Here is a 26,494-nt window from a genome sequence, read left to right as displayed (position 1 = left end):
TGCATGGATCTATTCGGGAGCTACAGTTTGGCTTATTGCTCGAGTGCTGCAAATCCCTTCCGTTCTCTTGACTCCTGCTTAACCCACTCTCGGCAGCATCAGCAGCATCGCCAAGGATGTCGGGCTGCTTAAAAACGCATTTAAATGTTTAATGTAGCGAACGCATACACACACACACGCACACACAGGGAACGGGGGGGCAAAGGTGGTAGAAATTAGCATAAAAAAGTTGTTTCAGTGCTCTGCTGATTTTGCTTTGATTACCGGTTCACTGGACTGTTAGCAAATGCTTAACCGCCCCAAGCCCCTCCAAAAACCCCTTAACCAACACCCTCACTATTTAAGAGGAAGACAAAAAGGCAGGGGCGTAGTGTAGTCCTGATTTAGTGTTAAGTCGTGATTTTAAAGTCCTGCTGAAGAAGGTAAATTCCCTATAGAAATTATAATTTTTAATTTTAAACTTTAAGAGAAGCTGATTATTTGCTGTGTGCCCTAGAAAGCTATTGATACATAGTTTCGTTGACTGTCAGCTTGGCAAAGTTGCGAGAAAGGATTTGCAACTATAAAAGCGGAATTAAGTTCCCGCACCGTTTCCATTTACCTAAATCCTTTCAGAGCCCCTCTTGGAGGCGCGCTCATGGCAACAAGGGGGCTGTAATAAAACGCAGCAGCGATTTTCAGGCGCGAAAGCGCGTGCACAAAACTTTGTACGTTTTTACTACTACGCAGCGCATCCTGGCACAAAGGTCCTGGAGCCGACGGCACATCCCCTGGACCAAGTGCAATAAAAACCAAAGTGCAACTTTGCGTATTAAGCAGTAAAATCTGGCGGCGAGAAACGCGCAAGAAGCAGAGCGGCTTAACTGTTGGAAAATTAAAAGAAAATGCCAAATGCTCGCCGGCAGGCAGGCAGACTTTCCGCCCGTACACTTGAAACCTTCAACTTAGCCGTCCCCAGGACATTACTAAATTACGCTGTCAAAATGGCAGAAGCCTGGCCAACAGCACGTGCTTGACCCACCCAAGGACGAGCCGAAAATCCGCGCTTATTTAATTTGTTCTGATGTTGTTTAAGCTCTTAAGCTCGCGAAACTTGCGAAAAGTTACACAGAGAAATAAACGGCTAAAAGACGTAAATTATGTATTAGATAATTAGATAACTTTGATTATTTATAATGGCTCGATTTAAATGCCTTTTATCTAAGAATCTTAAGTCATAAGGGAGTATGTTGTAATCTTGGTAAAAGTTAATTTTTTCCAAGGTGCACTCTAAGCTGGACTTTTTACCACTATCCCAAAGTAAAGAGCACGCTTACCTTTGGCCTTGTCCGCATCCGTGGGCACTAACCCCCCATTTTCCACCTCTTAATTCCCCCACTTCCAAGGACTCCCCCTAAACTTGATGAAAGTGTAATTTTTGGTTATGCGAAACGCGTGCTCAATTTGCATGGCAGCTGGGCAGATGGATGTTTGATAGATGGAAAAGTTGGTGCAGAGGAAATGGTTGGGCGGTAACTGCCCTCCAAGTACGTGCTTACATTCAGTTGATGAGCGAATATGGACGCTGGTCTCAAGTCCTGCATAAATTATGCATGCAATTTGTAGGTACGACGAATGCCGGAAAATATGCACCTATTAGCAGTTAGCAGTTAACAAAATGCAGATGGCTCACTTACTGCGACCCATTTGCATCCAATTTCTAAGCAGTTATGTAGATTTAAATGGGTCTAGCTACTCTGACATATCTGCATCTGCAGTTTTTACGTGAATTTAAAATTGTGTCACATACAATATTTCTTTGCTACAACTTTCGTATAATGGTATGGACAACTTTGTCCAGTAAAACAGCAGGTTTTCTCACCGAATCCTGTCCTCTTTCGCACTACGAAAACCAAAAAAAAGGAAACTTAAGCGCCCCTAATTCTCTCACATTTATCATTTCGTGGATGTCATTTAGAATGCCCCACATCCATTAGTTGCTGTAAATGGGGCTTAAGACATATTTCCCAAAAATGACGCTATGCAAATGAAGCCCGGTTTGCGCTCGTTTGGATTGGGTTAACTGGCAATTTGCTGTTGGCACTGGCGAGGATCCCGAAACCAGAGTTTATAGTCCACCGCCGCTAACCAGAACAAATGTGCCACGGACATGACGACACAGTGGCTCTGCTCCTCCAATCCTCCACTCCTCTGGATGGAATGGCAGCTAATTAATAATACGAAATTGCGCTGCCGGGAACTGGCGATGAAAACCAAACATGGCCTGTCGCTTCCGATTGCCTGACCACCACCACCACGAGGGGAACGAGGATGCAGGATGGAGCTTCTGATAACGACGAGCGACTGTGGCTGAGAATAGCAGCGGAAACTTTGCCTAAATTCCATGCAAGTGCACTTAAAAAAAAGGTACATAAAGCCAGTCTTAGCTTAAAAAATATATCTCTGTAGTTCAAAAATAATATTTTGCATTTTATAAAGTTTAACTTCCTTAAAACCCTGCATGAATGTGAACATATATTGCACATTATTTTTAGATGAGTATAAAGTGTCGCTTGGAAATTTGTTAAAAATACAAAACTCTTGTTCTTTTGTATATTCTCTTATTCATGCAATTTTATGTTCGAGCTTAGATGGAATAGTTGTTTCCACTCTCCATACATTTTGTATGCACCCCATTCGGAGTGGCATGAGTTTTGGCCGTCGCCTCGTTTGCGAAAATTGCTTAAAAATGAACCCGGCGCTGACAGTTGATGGATGGTCTAAAAAATTTGGCTCGCAGTCGATCGTCCTTCCATATGTGTGCGCCACGCCCACAACTCTCATCATCCGCGACTAAGTGTTTGCTTCAGGGGGCGTGAAACGAGGATGGGTTAAGAGTTGCTGTGGAAGCTTTAAAAATTTCATATCTATTTTTAGTGCTTCTGTTGTTAGTGCTTCTGCCAGTGCCTCTGCCTCTGCTTATTTCCATAGTTATTTTTCATGCATTTTCGCAACAGCGGCATAGTGGGTGATATCATACTGTTGCTGCTCTGCCTTTGATGTGTTGTGCTTCTTTTTCCCAACGCCCCTCTATTTATACCCACTACTCGTTGAGTGGAGGGGTATATTCGTTTTAGATCTTATCAAGTATATATTATATATTCTTGTCCGCCTGCCTATTCAGTTTGTTCTGTCCGTCCGTATGAACTCTTAAATCTTAAATGATGCTTCGTTTTCATATCAATATCAACTCACTTGAACATGCCAGCAAATTTACAGATCAAACTATATAATATGAGCAACAATGAGACCGCCCTTGACCGAGTACCGGGTATCTTATGGTCGAGGCACTTGACTATTGAATCCATTCTTGCTTTTTTCGTGCTCGTCGAGTGTGCTGTGCATTTTTACGAGCGTTTTTTAATAAATCATGCGCCACGTAAGCTGACTTTCATGCACAGGATACGTTTCCCTGCCTCTTTACGTAAATATATACGCATATACGAACCTTCGAACATACATACATATATGGAAGTGTGTATTTCGTGTGCGGCTGAGTGAGTGATTTGCATATGTTGTGTGAGGGCCAGGGCTGCAAAATTGCAGGCCACAAATGCACTTTGGCCCAATTAGTTATCCGAAATGAACTGAGCCGAAAATTGCTTCGCTTTCGGTAAGAGCTTCAATCTGCATCTCATCGGTTGCCATCGGCCATCCCTGGTCTCCATCTGTCTTATACAGCCACAAATCACTCTGGCCACGCCCCCCATCCCCGCTGCCACCGCCTCCGCCCATACAAAATGGTCGTTAGTCTCGGGTTTTTGGGGTTTTTATCCCCCTTGGCAACATTTTCTGTTGTGCCTCGACATTGGGTGCAAATTAATACACTTACAAAGTACGAGGGAAAATTGCGAAGCGATCTTGTTGCTGCTCCTGGTGTTGCACTTTCTGCGGTTTTCCGGCTATCATGGGTTAAGGGTTGGGGGTGTCTGTTGCCGCACCGAAACAAACGAGCAGCCAACAAAGTTTTCTCTGTTTACTGGTGTGTGCTGGTTTTTGCCCTCTGCCCATGGCTTAATATGCAAAGATATGCTGGCGAAAAAAGCGTAGTGTTTGAGCAGCGATACAGTTGAAATTCGATAAGTAACGTCTTTTTTCAATACCATGTACTGTAGCGTTAGATGCTAATACCATCTAGTTCAGCCCAGTTGCAATCTGGGATGTACGAACAATTTAGAAAAGAGCAATTTCAAGAGAAAGCAAACGCTTGTGAATCTTTCATAAGAAGTTCTACCGTAGATGCAGTGCTCCTCTACCCAGCTGGCTCGTTAAAGCCGCCTTCAGCTTCTGCTGGCTATTCTCATAATATTTTTGGAATATTATTAATGCCGGCCAAAAAGCAGGCAACACCCTGCTGGCCATCTGCCAACCGGTCTCGCTTCAATCCACTAAAGTGTATCATACTTCGGGGTCGCTCATAAATATCAAATGCAAACGTGTGTGAGTGTGTCTGCTGGCTACGCTTTTAATTAAAGAGCGCCAGCTTTCAGCTCGATATAATAAACTGAAATATAGACAGACCAGCAGGCAAAGGAAGGGGAAGCGAGAAGCGGTAAGAAATTTTATAAATTGCCATGACAAGCCCCCAGGCCCCGGGTCCTAGTTCCACTCCACTCTGTTCAGTTCTGCGCTGAAAACCACTTTTTTTTGCCATATTTTCCAACATTTTCCACCTCCTATCTCAACCATCAACTCTTGTTACAACATTTCAATTAAAAGTTAAACGTGCACGTAATTATGCGGACTACAAGGAAAATGTTTAAGTAATATACCGCTGGCGCTGACTGGGCGAAAAGCGCATGGCGAAAATTAATTAACCAAAATGCGTTAGGCGAAAAGAGAAAAAGCTTTGCTAAAATTTTAGACGACAAAAAAACTGGGAGACCTCCTGCGACCTAAAATGAAACCTTTTTTCCATTTTCCTGGCTTTTTTATTTATTTAATTTGGGGCAAAAGCGCTCGTGCATGTGATTGGTTTTTCAAAGCTAAAGCTTAAACCCGATTTTTTCACTCACTTTCCGTGAATTAACACCCACAAAAGCTGGCCAAAAAAAGATCAAAGCAAGACTGTTAATTGATAATGTAAAAAATTGAAATTGCTGCAAAAATAATTGAGTGCCAGAAGAAATCTGTTGGATTTCTTTTGCCCAACATTCAAATAAACCGAATGGAGATGTGAGAATTGGATGTCAATTCCATTTGCCCTTCGTAATGTAAAACTGAGTATATCCATGAATTCTAAAAAACAATTCCTCAAGTTACATACAGATACGTAGATGGAATGGCAACTGTGGACATGAGAGGAAAAAACAAGAAAGGGCAACAGGGACTAAGTAACTGAAATCGATGGAGCACACGAACCACTTCTAAAGCATGAATTATTAAAAAAGAGAAAACATTTCCAGCACAGCAAAAAATCAAAGTCTGAAAAGACTCTGAAAAAAAATAAGTCTATCACGCCCATGTTAAAATTCATTTTTTATGAACATTTATAGTTGTTTTTTTTTTTAGTTTTGTTGGTAAGAGGATGCCAATTTCTTTATTCGAACTAGTACTACATTTTTTTTTCGATGTAGAGCCCAGACATCAGCATGTGTGACCAAAAGAGATTCAGAACAAAAGGAAGCGGAGTGGATTGAACAGCGATTAGGGCAAGCAAACACAAGAATTATGCCAGAATCAACAATAGGGAAACGGGGGGAAACAAAGAAGTGAAGAGACTGGAAACAAGAAGCCCAGGCTTGGGCTTGGGGCTCAGCACAAAAGCCCCACAAATCGAGGTCGGGAATTGATAACAGCGGAGCAGCTGTAGCCTAAAAGCTCAAATTTGGCGATGCCGAGGCACGAAAAATTCATGAGCAGCAGCAAACAAGAAGAGAAAACAAACCAATGATAAGTGAGTTGAGAAGAAAACAGCGAAAAAATAATATTTGTCGACATCCAAGTCGTAAAAATTTAAATATGTTTGTGCGAAGCCCACACAAAAGTACTGGAATTAATACAGTAGAAACAAGTTTTGAAAGATGATTCACACCTACGAGATAACTAAAGATCTACAAAGTACTTTAAACCAGTTAAGGCCCATAAAGCTGCAGTTAAGAATAAGTGAAATTTAATTGTAGTTTTGTAATTGAGATATATATTTTAAATTCAGCAGTTTGGTAATAAAGTATTTATTTCAAATAAGCAAACAGCAGTAGAGATCGACATCTAGCAAAGATTAAACTTGTTCACCTGATCCAATCTCCACTGTATTTATTTCTAATGATCGCGTCCGAGCCTAGCTTTGTTTATCAGCTCACACTTTGCTCTCAACCCACAGCAGCAAAAAAAAACAAAAAGAACAACAATGACGACCACGTCTCAACCTTCGACAAGCTGGGATGCGAAGTAAAGCCCCAGTTTCAGTTCCAAGTCGACACTTGAGCGGCGCACAACTCAACGGAATCAAGTGAAATCCGCGATCCAAAGATGATCATCAAAACCCTAGCGATTGTTTCGCTGTGCCTGGCCAGCATTCAGGCCTCCAAGGTGGGAGCTCCGCAGTTGCCCAAGAAGCACCTGGTCTGCTACTACGATTCCACCAGTTTCGTCAAGGAAGGTTGGTATACGACGTACACCGTAGTTCACATTACTTTGTAGACTATACTTCTCTCTCTAAACTATTATGTAACCTCCACTGGAAGTTGCCAATTGGAAAAAATAAAATCAGAAAACGAAATCGAAAACAACAGACTAAGCTTATCAACAGATTCTCGGAACTCGATTTGTTTAATTTGTTATTTGTTTGCAATTTGGGTCGAGTGTGTTAGCGATAATTGAAAAGTAAAGCACCGAGACTGCTCATAAATTGAAACAAAAACTTTTTAATTGCATTGAAAATATGTGCTACAAGATAGAAGGAATCATTAAGTTAGAAATTAATGAATTTGAACATAAACTATGTCCTAAAGTGATTAAATGATCAGGTTTTTCCCAGTGCGTAGAACTCTCCACTTAATCGCCAAATCCGCTCTTTAATCTAGGTCTGGGCAAGTTGGTGATCGATGAACTGGAGCCGGCTCTGCAGTTCTGCGACTATCTGATCTATGGCTACGCCGGAATCGAGCGCGATTCGCACAAGGCGGTGAGTCTGAACCAGCAGTTGGATTTGGATTTGGGCAAGGGACTGTACCGCACAGTGACCCGCTTGAAGCGCAAGTATCCCAATGTCAAGATCCTGCTGAGTGTGGGCGGTGACAAGGACATTGAGCTGGACAAGGATGCCAAGGAGCTGCCCAACAAGTATCTCGAGCTGCTGGAGAGCCCCACTGGTCGCAATCGTTTCGTGAACACCGTCTACTCGCTGGTGAAGACCTACGGATTCGATGGCTTGGATGTCGCCTGGCAGTTCCCCAAGAACAAGCCGAAGAAGGTGCACAGTGGCATCGGCAGCCTGTGGAAGGGCTTCAAGAAGGTCTTCTCCGGCGACTCGATCGTCGATGAGAAGTCCGAGGAGCACAAGGAACAGTTCACTGCTCTGCTCCGCGATGTCAAGAACGCCTTCCGTCCGGACAACCTGCTGCTCTCCACCACCGTGCTGCCCAATGTGAACTCATCCCGTTAGTATTCCCACTCGAAATGTCTAGAGATTTCATTTGTAATACTAATCCCATCACCACAGTGTTCTACGACATTCCCGCTGTGGTCAACTATCTGGACTTTGTGAATCTGGCGGCCTTCGATTTCTTCACGCCCCAGCGTAATCCCGAAGTGGCCGACTATGCCGCACCCATTTACGAACTGAGCGAACGCAATCCCGAGTTCAATGTGGCTGCTCAGGTGAAGTACTGGCTGCGCCACAACTGTCCCGCCAGCAAGATCAATGTGGGCGTGGCCACCTACGGTCGCCCATGGAAACTGACCGATGACTCCGGCGACACTGGTGTGCCCCCCGTGAAGGATGTCAAGGACGAGGCACCCGTCGGTGGCAACAGTCAGGTGGCTGGCATTTACAGCTGGCCGGAGGTCTGTGCCCTGCTGCCCAACCAGAACAACGCCTATTCCAAGGGCGCGAGTGCTCCGCTGACCAAGGTTCAGGATCCCGCCAAGCGTTTCGGATCGTATGCCTATAGGGCAGCCGACAAGAAGGGCGACAATGGCATCTGGGTGAGCTTCGAGGATCCCGACACCGCCGCCGATAAGGCCGGCTATGTGCGCACCGAAAATCTGGGTGGAGTCGCACTGTTCGACCTGTCCTACGACGATTTCCGAGGACTCTGCACCAACGAGAAGTACCCCATCCTCAGGGCGGTTAAGTACCGTCTGACCAACTAAGGTGGGATTTCAGTTTGATTTCTGTATAACTGACAATGTGAAGAAAATGCTTGATCAAGAAATATTTGACCCATTTATATTTGTAATGTCATAAAGTGCCTAAGAACACATAATGGTTTCAGTTTATGGTTGGGCCCCAAAGGAAACATGTGTGGGTTCATATATATCAATTATGTGCTACTGGCACACAGAGCGTATAATGTTCATTTCAAATTTGGCAATATAATTATAGATTTCCATGCCCACGCAACTTGATTGGATATCAAATTCGTATTCAATATATAAACTTCGCAATCGTATTTGCTTTCTTTTTCAATTTAATGTATCGATTGTGCGTTTCAGCACAGCATTAATTTTCGACACGCTGCTTATAAACTACACAATCAGAAGACCCAGGGGAATATCTAGGCATTCGCTGTGGGCTGTGCGTCAATGCTCTTAATGCTCCGATGAATAGCCGAAATCCAATTGACTTTGACAGAAAATACTTAATCGGCTTCATTATTAAAGCAACCAGAGTGGCTGATACCCCCCCGCCATCAAACATTGAACATTGAGTGCCCAAAAAGCTGGCAACGAAAGCTCGAAATTGAGTGCTCAACATTTGTCATTGAAGCGAAAACGTCGAAAATTTCGCATACGCAGCGTATTACACACCCCAACTCGTAAGCTATAGCTCTGTGTTATGCACGATTTCACAACTACAACCACTGGCAGACAAAGGCACAAAAAAACACCAAAAGGCAAAAAAAGGTACAAAAAGGCACAGAAAGGCTCTCGAATGGGACCCAACAATCCGAACGAAAGAAATGAAATGAAACGTGATGAGAGCAGCTCTATCTTTAGTCCTCCATACCCAACCACTTTCGCATTTCACATCTCCTGGGGTATTAGAAAGCATTTACCATTCCGCACAGGCCCCATTTCACTTGCATATATACGGCAGGTTGGAATTGGAACCAACGAGCCACGACGACAGCCTAAACAGTTTTTAAAGGTAAACTTTGCCCACAATTTTCTATTTACGGAAGAGCTTCCCTGTGGCAAACATAAAAACTTTACTGTGTAATGGCGGTGGAACAAGGCACTTTACGGAAATTCCAAGAGATCAACCATTTTGCTTAGATGCTTAAATTCTAGTTTAACTAAATGCTTGAATATATATAATTTTGATATTTTTATCATTTTACCACCTTTTAAACGCTAACGCCAATCAATTACCGATACACTCTAGTTACACACAAACTCTACTCACGTTCAGGTTACAGAAGTCCTCCTGTATTTCGGCTGAGAAACAAGGATATACCATATATATATGGGTATCAAGGGGGAGGGGATTGGAGAGCGCGTGCTGCGGGGATTTGGCACTTCAGGCATACTCTTCTTTATGTATATTTGGCCTCTCTATGTATAGTTAAACGCTTTGGCTAACACTGCGTATGAGTGCTCTGTGTGCGTTTGCCTTTGGCTCCTGCAGCACGCATATTGCGCATACGCCCTGGCCACGCTATCAAATAAGTTTTTACTATATCTGGTGGTGGTGCTACTGATGCTGCTGCTGATGCTGCTGCTGATGCTGCCGCTTCTGCTACTCTTTATACTAAAATAATTGGATTAGTATTTCAGCGCCCTTCACACAGCAGCCAACTACTTCCCGCCCCTGGGATCTGCTCTATGAGAATTTGTTTGCACCCGTAGTTTTATTCCAGATTTTTTTTCTCGTTGCGAGGATTAGTTTCCACTGCTCTGCCACATAGAAATATTCGTATATATACGGAAGCCTGCGGTGTTGTGCCAACGAGGCGAATTAATTTTCATGTTATGTGCAGTGGTTTCGGGAATATTTAAATTTCTATATCGCTTTGAGTCGGCAAATATGGCATAACAAGAAAAAATATATAACATTTAACTGGATATTAGTATAATAATTCTAAAGCTGTGTTGTTATAGTTATAGTGTTATCCGTGGGCACAAAAAAAAAGTGCTCAACAATATTTCAACGAACATTCACAACTTAAGAAAGCCATCGGAAATGATTAACTGCCACAGATTTGGAATCTTCTTTTTAAAACTGGATTTGATTGATTTGCTGGAGTGGGAGGCCATTAGCCGAGCTCCCCAGCTCCTTTTTGCCGATTCAATTCGGGGATTTTGCGATGGAGTATAAAAATAACATATATATACACTGACTGCTGAAAGCAGCACAACTTTTACCTTGCAGCAGCATCAGGATCCGCCAAGGAAATACAAACAAAAGCTGAAGTAGCAACTTTGAGTGCAGGGGAAATGGCACTGGCCATAACGAATATGTATTTTTGATTCCCCAAGCTAGTCTTATTACTGTTGCTGTTTCTGTTTCTGTTGCCGTTGCTGTTGCTGTTGCCTTTGCTTCACTGCTGCTGGCAACTCGTAACAAGTTAAGCAACTTTGGACAGACATCAGAAGTTGCTGGAAGGATTTTCGTTCAGGCAGCTTTGGGACTGTCAACATCTGTGCCCGTCGGCAGCCGAAAATCCCTTGAAAGGGGATGGAGTTTACGTGTATATCCCCAGCAGTTGAGCTTTGTTTGTGCCACCTGGCGTGGCATAACTCAAATAGATATTAGAAATTAGCAATCGGTTGAGAGGCTAGCTTAAATATTTTCTTGGCGCACCCACTTTAACCTACATTTTAAAGCCAGAACTTTTCACTTTTCATGTGCAGCAGCAGGAAAATGGGAAATCCTCCGCGTTGCCCCATTATCTTCCCCCCTCGCAAAAGCACACTCACACACATGGAACATGGCGGGGAAGAACATTTATGGGTTCCAGCAGCAGTTGCCTTCCGCCGGTCGGTCGGCAAATTGCCAATGTTGCTGCAGACGGGAAATGCTTTACTTGATTTAGCTGCTAAGTGCAACTTGAGGCGAGGATGGAGACAGAATTTACCACGCCGCATGCTGCACGCTGCATGCTGAAAGCTGCATGCTGCCAGGAAGCAGCAACAATTCCGGCCTGTGCTGGGATTTTTCGGCAACAATCCTGCCATAAATCCCCCTGGCGCTTGTAAAAACAATTACGCCAGATATTTACGCCGCAAAACGGCGATGCAACAGAAACAGACGCAAAAACGAAGCCACCGACGTCGCAGAATTTGCTCTTAACATTTTGGGCTTTTAATTGCAGTGTCATAGCCCGCTTTTTTCGCACTCCTCCTCGCTTCTTCGCCTCAGTAATTCGCCATTTGCAATTTGTGGCCTTGCCACAGGCGGCGTATGCGTAATATATCGCCACCATGTGCCGGGCATTAAGGCAATTCGCACACAAGAATCAGGGTAGCGACACGGTGTAATTATGAACTTTTAATTAAAGCGTTAAACAAATAGTAAATTGAAACGGCCAGCATTTCGCGCTAGCATCTGCCTCAGATTGTAGGCCAGGTGAAAAGTGGAAAACAGTGCTCTGCCAAGCAGGACTTTAACCCGCTTTTACACATGCGGCAGCAGCTGTCGACGGATCTGAAAACCCATCGACAGTTTCGAATGGCCATTTGTGGAGCTCCTTTCCCCCTTTTCCAAAGCGCGGGAGTATCTAATTGCTTGTCAGTGTATAGGAAAAGTTTGTACGTGCTGGGCACAGGCGGTCATAAAGTGAGCAAACGCTCTCTAAAAGAAAGATGGGATAGATAGAAGCTGCAAAACTTTCAAGGAAGTGCCAAAACCAGGGGATATGAAAAATATCCGTACTTGAAATATACTTGAATTATCATTCTGAAATTCAAAAAGGAAGTTGTTACTCTCATATATATAGGTGTTTATTTAACTGCACTTTGATGCTCTCTAAAATCCCATTATTCTTGTTTAGCCAAGAAATAGGGCATCTCGACCTTAAGAATCCTCTGTTTTACGATTATAACCTTTATGGCTCTTTAAAAATTCCGGAATGCTTTACGGCTATTCGCCACTATCCTCCCGTATACATACATAACTAACCAAGGCTATAACTTCTCCACTAACTGCAACCCAACTTGAGTATAAATTTGCAAGCTCATCTGCGCGAGGGAAACGACTCTTAGTTCTAATAGCTCATATTGCGAACGACACTTTTGTGGCCTGTACGTGAGAATGGGTGTTTGTTTCCGTTTCCCTCTTTGCCATTGGATGGTACGTGAATGTGTGTGTTTGTATTGACAGCCGCATTCCCTTTTCACGGCAAACATTCAGTTTTTGTAGTCACGTCCGAGCGCTTTAAGCGGCTTCATGGTTTTGGCATTCCAAAAGGGAATGCAAAGTTGGTGGATATGGCTATAACCCTGCCAACGTAAAACAAACATAACTAAAAGCAAACATTGCGGTATAAATGGTCATGTATGTTTAAGTCAACCGCACAAAAACCGCTCATTCCACAGTGCCTAATATCCTCAGTACACAGCAAGAAATAATATCTTGATAAATGAAATAATATCTAAGAACTGATTCACTTACATTGTGGCGCTTCCTCTCACGTTCGGGCACCGGATGCCAGCTGAACTGAAGATTCCAATCAAATCCTCCGACATTAACTCCCCCGGAATCGCGGTAGTGGTACTCCAGGGTCTCATCGCTAATGACATCGATGACAGGACACACCACAGTGCTGGAATTACGTGCAATGCGGTCCAAAAGCGGTTCAAGCCATCCTGCAAAGCGTTAACGATTAGTATTAAATCATAAATCATCTTAAGGATCAATATAGTATGGAAAACTATTCCTTTCCTGTCTGACTTAATTGCCTTTTTCCATCCATGAACGAAGTAGAATGTAGAAATGTAGTTCACTTTGTTCTGATTTTCTTTACATTTCGGCAACCATCTGTCAAGATTCCTAAATTGATTGCCTTTTTCGTAGGCCTACACTTTGTCTCTGTGCATAAGCTTAATAAAAGAATAAAATGAGAGGCAAAAATGGTAAAAGAGTCGGCCTAATGCCGAAGATTAAGTGATTGCTCTAGAGCTAGGCTCTTGTTTTATTGGCATTGTTTTCGTCCCAACGGATTTCGTTTGATGGCCATCAAAATTGAGTTTGGCAAAGAACAGAATACTCAAAATTCAACGAGATACGACAACGAATCCGCTGGGAAATAGACTAATCACATTTAACAACAATATATTGTGGAAAAAAATTTGTTTAGCACCACTAAAATTTGCCGTTTGAATGTTGAACTTTTAAATTCAAATATTTGTTTAACATGAATTTTTTATAGACCATCAACGGCTAACAAAAGTTGGATAGTCAATTAAGAGCTTAATTTGGGCAATTAGCATATTGACAATATTGCAAATTGAAATTGCAAATGCCAAAAAAAGTAAATGCAAAAAAGTGCTGCATACTTTTGGGCAGGGTGCATATTTAATTCGATTATTTTGAACTCACCTTCTGTGCACTCGCAATGGGAATCCAAATAGGTGAGAACAGGGGACTTGGCATGGTTGGCACCCAAAATTCGGGCTCGGATCAGACCCTCTCGCTTTTGGCCACGAATTATCTGGACTTTGGGATAGGCGGCAAAGTAATCCTCCAGCTGCCTCTTCAAATGAGCTATAATACAGAGATTATACATTAAAAACTGAAGTAAGACGCAGAGAAGACAGTCCAAACTCACGCATATCGCTGTAGTCATCGACGAGGATAATCTTTCCTATAAGATGTTCCGGCGACCTATCCAGAACCGAGTGAACCGTTCTCAGCAGCACAGTCCAGGCTTCGTTGTGGAAGCAGATGATGACATCGGTCTTTGGCAGATTGGTCAGATAGCGCGCCTCGTCCTTGCACCAGGCATCTCGAGGATCGGGCAGAGTTCGATGAACGGATATGAGATCCGATACATATTGGTTGAAGGCGTTCTTGGTCCAGCCATCGTCAACGGCCTTCTTCATTTCCTCGGACATTTCCTTGGGCAGACGCACTGGTTTTCCCAGCTCGCCAGGATTCTCCTCAAAGTTGGCCGGCGGATCAATCACTTTTTTGCTATCTGTAAAAGAGAAAAACGGCAAGAGGAAACACGGTAAGTGTCGGCATTACTTTATATTTTCACTCAAATTGTGAGTCAAAGGTAAACTGAGCACACCCGGCAGGATGAAGATAAAGCGCTGTTATGCGTGAAATTTACGACAAAATACAAGGACAAACACTCAGCACTCGTAGGTGCATTGCACATGAAAAGTCGCCATCATCCGAGGAAGCTGCTTCACAGGGTCATGAAAAATGGTTTGCCTTGCAAATTTGCGCATATGTGTGAGTGTGTGAGCGAGTGTGTGAGTGTGCTTCTGTTTTCCCAGCTTTCCACTCTCATCCACCCTCTCATGCGAGTGCTGTGCTATCAGTGTTTTTCTCCATGCTGTGCATTTTATTATTTTGTTATTTGCATTTGCATGGAAATATGAATTCCCTGTTCTCAGCTGCTAACTCCACTCCAGCTTTTCCGCCATACAACTCCCCTTCCCCTTCCCCTTTCCCATCCCCACTCCTCCAGGCTCCTGGATCTACATCTGCTTTTTATGCGATTTGTCAACCACAACTGACACTTATTGGGCATCGCCTGAATGCCTGTCTGTGTCCTGACGCTGTGTGCGCGTTCGTTGTCCTTCGAAAAAAGGAACAACATTAATGGAAAAGTATGCAAGGACTAACACACAACCTGAGACTCTGCTTCAGGGGATTAGACATTTAATTAAAAGTATTTTCTTGGCTTAAACTCACTGTTGTATTACTTTCAAACGGATTTAAGACGCTTACACCTAAAGTCTTAAAATTGGTTTCTGCTTTTGGGTTTTTAAAAGGCAAGGGCCAATAATTCTCTGCACATGACGACAAGAAAACGGTAAACAATAATAGGTAATTTACAGATTAAAAAACGGTCCTTCAAAGTATTTTCCTTTATTTCAGCAAGTCATGATCATAAAAGAATTCTGTGAATAGGACAACCAGGTAATGGATTTTACTATGCGAAAATGAAAGATTTTATAGCAACCTATTAAACTTTCGAACCTGAGTTTAACATTAGGTTTTCGAATACGATATGAAAGCCAAACCAGTTAATTTAAAACGCCATAACAACCTAACAGGGTTCTCGGCGACTTAATGGTCGTATTAACTGGTTTTCTTCTGGCTAAACTCATCTCCCGATTCGAACCAAATTAAGAAGCATATTTTTTCTGAACCATCGGACGCATTCTAGACATTCCCAGTGGCCAACTTTCAGGCATGCAAAAACATTTCAATTACCACAATCATTTCAATTTCAATAAGCATAAAAAAGCTAGCAAAAGCTGGCAAAATGAAAAGCCATAAAAGGCTAGGATGGGAATAAGTGGAAACGGGGGTCGGGAATCCACCGAGGATACCAACCGCATTATGCCACAGAGGGGCCTAACCAAGAGGCCAATCAGCCGACAATAAATTCGCCAGCACAAAAATGGAAAATGAGAGAAAAACCATTAAATTGCCCAGAGGCGGCTGGCTTAAAAGATAGGGAGAGTTGGGGGGGAAAGGAGAGGGCAACTGGACTCATAAATTTTATGATTTGTCGCCGGTTGCCGTAGTTACAACTTCATTGCGAAATATTCACGCGTGCACCAAGGCACTCGAGCTCTGAATATCCTTAGTCCTGGGATTTCTATTCCACCCATTGCCATTCCCATTCCCAAATCCTAACCCACACCCTTTCGTGATGAACTTTTTTGCATGCTGGGCTCGCACACGCATCATCGTAATAAAAAACAATAAAAAATATATGCCGTGGGCGCGGAGGAGGGTCTGTAACTGGATTTTATGCCTTTTATTGATTCACTGTAGCATATTTATGGTCTCCTTTGATATTAATGATTCCGCCCAACAGCGCTCGCCTTCCCTTTCCCACCAACTGTTGTCCCTTTATCGTCCAGCGGACCTCGATCGAAATAACCCAATTATGGTCACGCCCTTTGCACAAAGGTGAGTCCTACAATGTTGTATATTATGTGCAGCTTTTCGTTCTTCGACTTCGCTATAAATCTCAAGCTGTGTCCGATATGGGTGGACATTATTTGCAGCTCGCCAAAAAGGCACCTCCGACATAAAATCTTAATTAATCAATGTATTTTCTGACGTTTTCTTCAATTATTCCCCACTGACTTCAGCCTTTTACATTTAATAAATCACAGTTGACAATTCACTGAGTGTAGCAAATAAACTATAAACTATTTGCTGTCTTTTTTTCTATGCAGTCAACATAAATCAATATCTAGGCGTTATTTTGGGCTCTCGAATATTTCTTGAAATATTAGGCGTTCTTTAAAAATTGTAACATTTGAAGTGCCACAGACACATGTAGGATCTCTTGACAAACTTGTTTTGTTCTTTAACTTATCCCAATAAAGTTAAGTGATAATTGATCAATCAGTTGTCAACTTCTTCCGTACGAGTTTTGTACATCAATTCACCTTCAACTGTCCTGCATTTGGCAAATCGAAGTTGACAATTCTTTGCATTCGTGTTGCGTAGTTCAGCATGGCGTATGCGTTATATTTCCATATCCTTCCATCAGTCAGAAGAGGGGTTTCAAGAGCAGGGGCGTCGGGGAGGGGGGACTTTAGTGGGGTGGGCGGAAAGACAAAAGGAGACAATCGCGGCGAACAGAGCTCGAGGGACACGCCTGAGCGTGACAGGAAGCTATAAATGTTTTGTTATAGACAGCGACAGCAGGTGGAAAAAGGGGGCGGTGTGCTGTGGAGGAAGGGGGCGTGGCCACATGACAAATGCTTTCGTGTGTGTGCGTAGAAGGGGGAGGGGAAGAGGCAAGGGGAGGGAAACTGACGTATCGGTTGTTTTGGCTGCGTGCCTGCGTTTCATCATCATGTTTTCCGCATAAAAGTAACATAATATGCCAAAGTACCGTTATTTCGCCTAATGCCCAGGGATTTTCCGAAAGGGATACGTTTGTGTATGTTTATGTATGCGTGTGGTTGTGTGTGTGTGTGTGTGTGGGCCATAAATACCAATAGACATGCGAAGAACATGAAACAAATCAAGAACTGGGATTAGCATTGATTAAAAGCAACGGGGGAAAACGCACAGGCCAGGCTCAAATCAATCTGGCCCAAAAGGGGGCGTGTCCGTATCGCCGTGTATATATAAAATCATTATCGCTGCTAAATTGTAAAAACAAGAATTATGCATATATGAGAAGCAGAGCGTAAAAAAAAAAATCACAAAAAAAAAGATTCAAGGCGATCGGGAGGCAAAAGGTGGCCAGGGAAAACGGGCCAACGATCAAGATAACATGGCCAGAAGGCTGGTTCCCTTGCTGCATTATATGGTAGGGTCCGATATGCCGGAATACGCAGGGTGGGGTGAGAGTTGAGGGGGGTGGCTGTTGGGGGCTAGTTGCCTTAAGAACGCGATGCGAGCGCGCGATAAACGTCGTGTTGCAGCCACTCGCAACCTCTTCCCATTTTAGCCATTTCGGTGGTGGTAACGCGCCCCAAGGCCAAAGCCAATAAGTACAACAACACTAATTACCAGCTATGAACACAGAGCCGAGCAACTTTAAGGCACTGCAAGATCTGCTGCCCATGTAGCAGTATGCCACAGTGGTCACACTACAATAGCCCCCCATCGGGAGCAACCTAAAGTTATGGCCCTCAGAAGAATGATCTATTTCCAGACCATAACCCCATTCTTGATCTGCAACCACATGCGAAGTTGTAAAACGATCTAGCCACTCTGAAACGAAGATTGAAGCACTTCGCCTGTCTTTCAGAGCCATAAACCAAAGTTAATGGGCTGCGTTGGGGAGAGTCTTTGAAAATTTAGATAAGTGAAATGGGTTTCGTCAAATGCAAAACATCAGAATCAAGTTTTATATAGACATCATTAGTATGCCATTATATCAGGCGTGTAATAAAACGTGTTGAGTTGCTTGTTTTACTAGAATCTAGAAGTTCCGTTGCGAACTTGTTTCGATCTTGTTCGATGACTAATGCTTTTATGTATTTGTAATTACTTTCAATACATGGATGATAGCTAATTAGTTGGATAGTACTCATTCGTAATAAAAGACACCAAACTTATCAGGGAAATAAACACAATCAGATTTTTACACCCTGCCATATACATTGCATAAGATAAATTTGGCGATAGCGACTGTTGCTTGTTTGCGGCAAATTAAATTATAAACTTGTTTGGAAACCTTTGGCATACTAGCAAAAGTCTATGTAGACTCTCTCTATAGGTTTCACTGTGCCTGAAAATAAATAGTTCGCCCTGTGCGAGCCCTTTTCCTGGGAGTGTTGGTAAACGTTTGTAGGCTTGCACACAATTTTGACGCCATGGGGCAGCTGCTGATGCCTCCGATGTTGCCGATGTTGCCGATGCTGCAGATCCGCAGACTTGCTGCCAAGGATCGGGGTCCAACTTGTAGCTTTGCCACCTCAACGGTGATGAGCAGATGCAGCACCATGAATGCGAGGATGATGATAATGACGAAGTAAGGGGCCTGGAATGGTGTGGTCATGGGCATGGGCATGGGTATGATGATAAAGAAGCAGCAAGCAGCAAGCAGCAAGGAGCGAGGAGCGAGAGATGCAAACATGATATGCGAAATTGCAAATACGTGCATTGTCTGCCAGGGAGACTAGATCTCGCAGCCCAGCTCCTTCTCCATCACCCCGGTTCCCTGTTGTCGCCCAACCGAGCGACCACATGCTGATGCAATCTTAAATGCTTGTTCCACATGCGAGGCAATAGATGGAGGAGGTGGGTCTTCGGTACAGGAAGCTACAAGCTACGGACCCTATCCAATTCCCATAGCCTATAGACCATTGCCCATTGGATCTGGTCGTAGCCGCCCCTATCTCACTGGCCACCTCGAAATTCATGGCTGGTTGGCTTTGGTCTGGCTTCATTGATTTGCCTGGGCGGCCAGTCAAGTGTCCATTGAGTAAAATCCCAGGGCCAGCTCCTAAGCCTTGACTTGATTAGTAAGTAACATTATTTCTTTTTCCCCGCCAAATGCTTAATGCGAATATCTATCTCTGCTCTGCTCTGCTCTGCTCTGTGGACCCCGCTCTGGATTCCCTCGCCCTGACATTGAAAATGCTGTTTGGCAGCAATTCCAAGTTGTTAAGTGCTGCGCTGCATGTTGTTGTTGTTCGGGCTGTTCGGATTGTTAGTGTGCGCCGCTGGCATCTTCGACATGGTTGTAAAACTTGTTAGAAATTTTCTTAAAGGCACAAAGGCGGTGGCCAAAAGAAGGAAGTGTGACAGGCAGCAAGTTTTCCTCGCAGCGCAGCGAACACAGGAAAGCAATATGTGTTATTATCCCCCGTTTGGTACGCTTTCAGCATCTTGTATCGCAACGGGCTAGTGACCCAAAATGCAATCTCCCAAACAAGGATCGAGGATGTGTGACCGTAAAAAAAAAAAACGAACAGGAAAATTCAGAGCGTGTGGAGGGGGGGAAAATGGGAAAATGGGTGGAAAGGAGGAGGAGATCTCGCCTGCGTGTGCATTGAATTGATGGGAATTAGTTGCAAGCGATTGCGTGGAAATGAAGTGCAAAAAACTCAACTCGTGGATGCAAAACGGGGCGATGGGGGGTGCGGATGCTTTGGACGAGGAAAAATAGAATCTCTGGCGTCGATAACAAGACCGGAAAAATTCATCTGAATAGTTTGGCGAGCAGCGGGGAAATCGCAGGGATGTGAGTCGGAAATAAATGTGCAACTGATTTCAATATAAATGCTTATTGTTAAGCACAGAACAGAGGGATTCCGATATGCAAAGTGCAATGGGCACTAATGGTCCGAGAATGCTGGTTATCACTGGAATCTCTAGATACATATATTTTTGGAAAATGAGAATAGTTTCCTTTCTTCTCCCAGGTGGATTCTAAAAGTTTTAGTTTGCCAAATTCCTGACTGCGTTATATTACATAAACTATGCTCACAAATCTCATGCTATAAATCGATATAAGGGGCAAGACAGATAGACTCACCTTCTTGTGGCTTTTTCTTTGGCTGATCGGCCGCCTTCTTTCGCAGCCTTTCCGCCTCCAGGTCGGGCTTATGTTTTCCCACAGTGGGTGGGATGTCGGCCTCATCATGCGCCTGCTTCTGGCCCCCTCCGCCGATGACATTCCCATTGATGCCAAAGTCCTCGCCGGCAGGCTCGTTCCTCAGCGCCAAGGCAATGGGATCACCCAGTCCTCCGGCTCCTCCGCCCACTCCGGGTGCACTTCCCGCCCCACTGGAACCAGCGCCCTCCTGGGCGGCTCTGCGCCGGGTGTCGTCCGTGTAGACCAGAAAGGCAATGCAAAACCAAATGGCGAGGGCGAAGGCCACCAGCTTCACAATCGTCGTGGAACGTCGCCGCCAGATGAAGGCCATCTTTGGTTTCTGGATTTGTGGTCTGGACCGGTGCTGCTGATGGAGATGTTGTAGTTGATTGTAGCCCAGAAGGTGCTAATGGAAGCCGGTTCTGAATATCTCTCCTTTTTTGAGCGATTTGAGCTTTCACTTTAGTTAGAGTACAAGTCGTGGGCCGACAACATTGCGTATACGCAACATTAATCAAAGCCTGGCAATGATTTATGATGCAGGATATGTTTCACTCGCTTCAAATCGTTTGTTATGGTTTCTGCCTCCTTCTGATATGCGTTGTCTTCTTGGAAGATTACGTCTATGATTCGTAGCAGTCTCTGCAGTTGATCGGTCTGAAGCTCCTGGATATGTGTAAACGAATAACTTTCAGAACGCAAGAATCCTTGGAAAAATGCCTGTGAACGAGAGATGTAAGAATGCCCATCAGGTGATGATTCAATTTCAGTGCAGAGCGCAGCCCTCGAGGGCTGATTAATGCAATTAATTTATATGACATTAAGCTATTAAATTGAAACGCACATCGGGTAATTGAGTCATTAACGATAATATTGATTTTGGATTTCTGCTGATGATGCCGCATCTTTATCTTCGCCTTACGACGCCGCATCTGCTGCTGCATTTTGCAATTAAGCTCAAAGCTAGAAACAGCCCTCAGTCTCAATCTCCGGCCTCATCGTAAACATAAAGCGACGGCCAACATGCAACTAATGTCAATATTATATAATTGCAGCAAAAACCGCATCAGAACTTTGTACAGATCCGCAGAGCTCGTTGAAGCTCCGTACCCCGTGCACCTGTCCTCTTGCCACTTGAGTGGCTGCCAGGTAAATGACATGGACACGCCACTTGAGCCCCAAGCCAACGAATCAGAACGGGACAGAGGTGGACCTACACAACGATGGAGTCCATGCCCGAAACAGACTAGCATGGTCAATATGCCCGGAAAATTGCACCTCAATTGGGCATTAATTGGGGCTGTTATTTGGGACAGTTATAAAAATAAAACCAGAATGTTATACCAGCTATTAAAGTGTGCTTTAAAATGAGTTCAATCAGCAAACGTTGGATAAACCAATGTTCACTTCGAGCAGCACAGAGAACATAAATTCTCCCAGTGTACAGTGAAGTGTGGTGGGAAGTGAGGGGGTTAGGAGCTCAAGTGGTTGGCCCACAGAGAGTAAAGTTGCGTGTCAGGTTGGTGCAGTGCATCCAGAGAAGGAAGAGGAAGCAGCGGCAGTAGCGTCATCATACGCGGCAAACAAGAACTTGTGGTTCTTTGGCCAGCTAACCGCAGTTGAATACCCTTCGATGCTAATCCAATTAGCGACTGCTTCTCCGCCCGCGGAGTGGATTATGTGACTGGTGAATGCTAAAGGCTGCGTTTGATATTGTTTTCAATTGAATTAGTGCCAGGATTATTTCCCAGACCCTGGTCAGCCATTCCAATCAAGTATTTTCAAGCACTTAACTATGTATTATATAAGCTTCTTAATAAATGTAGAATTTCCGTTGCTCAAGCTAACAGTTGAAATATAAAAATCGGTAAATAAAAAGTCACTGATTTGATAAGATTTATGTGGGAAATCCAGTCATACCTTACTTTAGACACATTTATCAGCTTGAAATATATTTTTTTTATATATTTATCAAGTGCAATAGAACGAAGTATGTATGTAGCTCGTTGCAAAGACTTTTTCCAACGTGTAAGCCCAGTGGCATAACTAATTTACCATAGCCTCGACTGAGTGAGTCTATTAAGGAAAATGTGCATATAAGGAAAATGAAAACTAATAAACATTAGTCGGGGCCTTGATCGGCGCTCATTCAAGGCATCTTGACCACCGCGACGGCCCGAGACTGCAGTTCTGGCCCCAAGTAATCGCCTGCACATGCCACATGGCCAAAACGATGTGGATGCCGCAGGGCCAGGCAATCCAACTTGCAGCTTATCAATTAGAGGGCAGCATCAACCACCGCTCCACGTTTGGGTCTTCGCCCCAGCAAACTAGTCATGGCAACTATGTGTGCATACAATAAATGCAAGTTAATTACTTCGTGTGCCTTTTGTTATGGCTCGTTGGGTTCAAGTGCCAACCAGCCATCCACCCATCCAGGCAGCCAGCCAGCCAGTCAGCCAGCCCCCTGTGATTTTCCCCCCGCCATGTTGGCAATTTCCGTTGTATGCGCTTATAAATTGAAAACAAAAGAGAAATACCTCGGGATGAGGTGGGTTCACAGGGGTCGTAACCAGCATGTCATGTCCTCACTCAGCTGTAAAAACAGCAACACAGACGCACACACAAACTCCGCCGGAGTTTGCCCTCGGAAAATAGAGCGATTAAAGTTGGCAGACAGTTCGCGGGGCGGGGGGAAACGTCAAAACCAAATGTTGACAATCTCAATTATTATTTTGGAAGCAGCCAAAAATACACGTCCACAACACGCTAATTATCGGCGTTTCGCGTCATATTCGTCAGTTTTCCCCATCTAAATTTAGTTTATCAGATGCAAGTCGTCGTCGTCTGATTCAGTCACTTGAATGTCCTTATCGTTTAGCGAACCACCTTCAAAATAAAATTCCCAACAGGCTATAATTGATGAGTTCTTTGATGGATGGCAGGCGGCAACTTGAAATTCCCCGCTTAAATGTTTGTTATAATTAAAATGCGTTTCTGTCACTGCGGCGGCATTCATTTGGCTGCGGTCTACGGGGCGTATGCGTAATGTTTGGTTTGGGGTTTGGGATTTGGTCTTTTGGCGGTGGGATGTTGTTTGAAATGCATGTTTTTGGCCATAGATATCATAATATTTGCCATTTGGGGTTTTCGTTCTACTAAATGGGTATTTCATTTATTTCGATTGTCGTATTGGGGTTTCCATGGATAACTCATGGCTGCTATTTAATATGCCTATATTGGGTTCTCTTTCCGAAAAATTCATATAAAATCAATTAGTAGCGCATTTGAGAAGGTTTCAAGGTTTTTGCTGTTTGCAACATATACTCGTATATCACTAATGTATCCGTTTTCGGAGTGCAGAGGAAACGTAATAGTGAATGGCATTCGCTCAGCAATTACAAACTTATTTATGTGAGTTTCACTTGGAACTAATCGAAAATTAATTGTGGTGTCTTTTATCACCAATTAACCTATCAGGTATTTGCGGGTGTGTGGGTTTGATGAGTTGCCCCTCATATTGTGCACAAAACGAACCAATTTCCGGCTTGATAGTGGATTGAAACTTTTATTATTCCTGCGATATGGGAACACCAAGACCAAAAACTGCAGAGAGCTGAACAACAAAGGTGAAAAAGGCAAGGGAAGGAAGTACTCGTAGGCCTGATAAGTGTTCCCATTGTTAAAGTGACGGGCAGACTTCTCCCAAGTTGATGTTTTCCTGGGGCTTCTGGTATTTACCTGCAATTTCGCTTCGTGTTGCCTCTTATCGCACGGCTAATTGACTGATAAGCGAGTGGAACAATTTGTGCGCTCCCGATGAGTCTAGTTAAGTTCAGCTTGGTTCCGCTGTCCAGATAAGATACAATTAAATTCAATAGGCTGGTGGCTGGTGGCTCAGTACGGATAGGGAATGGGAAAAGAAAGAGCATAAGTGATTACCTCGCAAATTGCTTTTAGTTCGGTGCGCCTTATCTATGCTCTGCATTAATCAGAGCCTTCAGGAATAATTGCGCAGATAATTCGTCGAACACTTAACTGCAAATTAAAGGCGCGCCTGCGGAACAAGCGCGTTTCGGTTCGGTATAAGAAACCTCAAATTACGCATAACAAAGTCCAAGAATTTTTCGCATTTCCTTTGAACAGATGGGACCAGGAAGAACGGGTAAGAAAAGTTTATTGTCACGGTTTCAGCTTGCCTTTTTTTTTCTTTTTCGTGCTGTTCTTCCAGCCACTTTTTGAATACTTTTGCCCGGCGATCATTTGTCATTTTCTTATGCGGAAACTTTTCGTGGGTGGAGGAAGGAATTTTCCGGACTGTGCATTTTCACGCTGGCTGCGGTTCACACAGTTTATAATCATTATTATTTATGCAGACTTAATCCACAGTTATTAAAACGCAGCCACAAGGAACTCCCATTCCCCTCCTTCCTCCGCGTTTAATATTCATTTGCATTCGCTGGCAAATGAAAACTTTGCAGTTTCTAATGAGTTCTTAGTTCTCTAGTGCATTGCAATGAAGTCGCTGTGTTTGAATGGGTCAGACTGTAGCTTGAACTTTGGGCCATAATTTTTGGGAATTATGTCCATTCGTAAGTCAAGTTCGAGGATACGGCTAAACGTGTTTGCGAATCAGAGGGGAAAACTGCTGAAAACACACACCCATATACACACACCAAAAGTGGCTAGGAACAGAACAGAGCCAGAAAACTGGGAGATGGATGCCACTGCCACTGCCATTTCAACTGCTGATGATGATGAGGTTGCCGCTGCCGATGCCACTGCAGTTGCAGGCAGCTCCGCTTCGTGGAAAGAAAGTTGCCATGGAGAAAATTTAATCAAAATATTTGCACATCCGCCAGCAGCGCGAAGTTGCCAAGGCGACTAGAATTACCAGTCTAAGAAGCAGACCAGCATCTTGCCAGCTTCGCCAAGTTCGCAGGCCAGGGGAATGAATGGGGTTTGGCTGCCAGCAGACAGACAGATGGAAAGACCGACAGGTCTTCTTTCCGAGCAGGTACAGTGAGAATCAGAAACGCAGGCAGGCAGGCAGCCACACCGCACAAATTGAAATCTCAACGGATGGTAATTGAATTCGACTTGGTCTGTGCTTCTGAAGCGGCGGGACCAGCTTGGTTCTTTGCCAGAAAATATCAGCATTAAATGCAATAAGGCTGATTAGCCTGTGGCGGCACTATTGCAGATATCTAAGAATATTTGGAAAATTGAATTTAATCTAGAAAACTTTCTATGAAGATAAGTGAATAGAATGGCATATTTCTCGCAATTAGTCGTTTCAAGACTGTGAATTCAATGGAGTAGTTAGAGTGAACTGATACCATCATATACATATATATGTATTGAACACAGTAGGAACTATACGCAATAAGTGCTTACTAATTTTTAATAAAAATAAAATCGTAAATATGTCTTTTCATTTAAAAAAAAAATTAATATCAACTTTACAAATATTATTAATGTTTTGGAAGACACAAGACTGAGTCTTTACCCTCTAATCTGATACTACATCTGCCATTGAATACTATGTATTTTCTCAGCCTCCAAAGCGGAGCTTCACTGTATTTGGCAGAACTCCTTTTGGGCATTTGGTTCATGTCACGGAAACCAGTCAAACCTCATTTGCGATGGCAAATGCAACCGGCGCGCGACTTTGCCTTCATCTTCAGCTTTTCCCGTGAGCGGCGCATCACGAAACGCTTTATATATTATTTTTCTTCTTTTTTTTGTGAGTCTTGCAGGTTGAACGGCTGGTAGGCTGCATCTTTGGACTGGTTGTTGTCTTTGACAATTATTTACCGTTGGCGCTTAACTGTTAATTTGCGAGGCAGGCAGCCGCCAGGTAACCAGTTCGAATCGCTCCATCGAGGAGGACCTGTTCCAGCCACATCCTCACCTGCATCCTCTCCTGCATCCTGACCAATCCGACAATTGGTAACATGCCACGCATTTTTCATGGCTCTTAATTTGACAAACGGGGGCAACAGGAATGCCTTTCCACACACATCTAGAAAATGTAATTAAATGTTTTTCCTCTAACATCTGTTTCTTTCCATCCATCTGTGTGTGTG

At 43.6% G+C, this 26,494-nt stretch overlaps 2 protein-coding genes across 4 annotated transcripts in view; one reads left to right on the top strand and one right to left on the bottom strand.

Annotated features, from left to right (window-relative positions):
* Window positions 1-26,494, bottom strand: part of LOC120447252 (putative polypeptide N-acetylgalactosaminyltransferase 9) — a 58,758-nt gene that overhangs the window by 12,296 nt on the left and 19,968 nt on the right. For all 3 annotated transcript variants that reach the window (XM_039628780.2, XM_039628778.2, XM_039628779.2), the window contains 4 exons: window positions 20,346-21,125; window positions 13,974-14,342; window positions 13,745-13,909; window positions 12,818-13,011 (listed from right to left, as the gene is read on the bottom strand). In XM_039628780.2, coding sequence (XP_039484714.1) covers window positions 12,818-13,011; window positions 13,745-13,909; window positions 13,974-14,342; window positions 20,346-20,736 — 1,119 coding nt within the window. In that variant the 5' untranslated portion in view covers window positions 20,737-21,125. The remainder of the gene's footprint in view (window positions 1-12,817; window positions 13,012-13,744; window positions 13,910-13,973; window positions 14,343-20,345; window positions 21,126-26,494) is intronic.
* Window positions 6,440-8,463, top strand: LOC120447253 (imaginal disk growth factor 6). Its single transcript, XM_039628781.2, has 3 exons — window positions 6,440-6,640; window positions 7,065-7,640; window positions 7,703-8,463. The coding sequence occupies exons 1-3, from the start codon at window positions 6,511-6,513 to the stop codon at window positions 8,353-8,355; spliced, it is 1,359 nt and encodes a 452-aa protein (XP_039484715.1). The 5' UTR covers window positions 6,440-6,510; the 3' UTR covers window positions 8,356-8,463.

Source organism: Drosophila santomea, chromosome 2R, assembly GCF_016746245.2.
Source record: "Drosophila santomea strain STO CAGO 1482 chromosome 2R, Prin_Dsan_1.1, whole genome shotgun sequence".
Classification (NCBI taxonomy): Eukaryota; Metazoa; Arthropoda; class Insecta; order Diptera; family Drosophilidae; genus Drosophila; species Drosophila santomea.
Note: the sequence above shows the minus strand (reverse complement) of the source record. Positions and strands in the feature narration are given on the sequence as shown.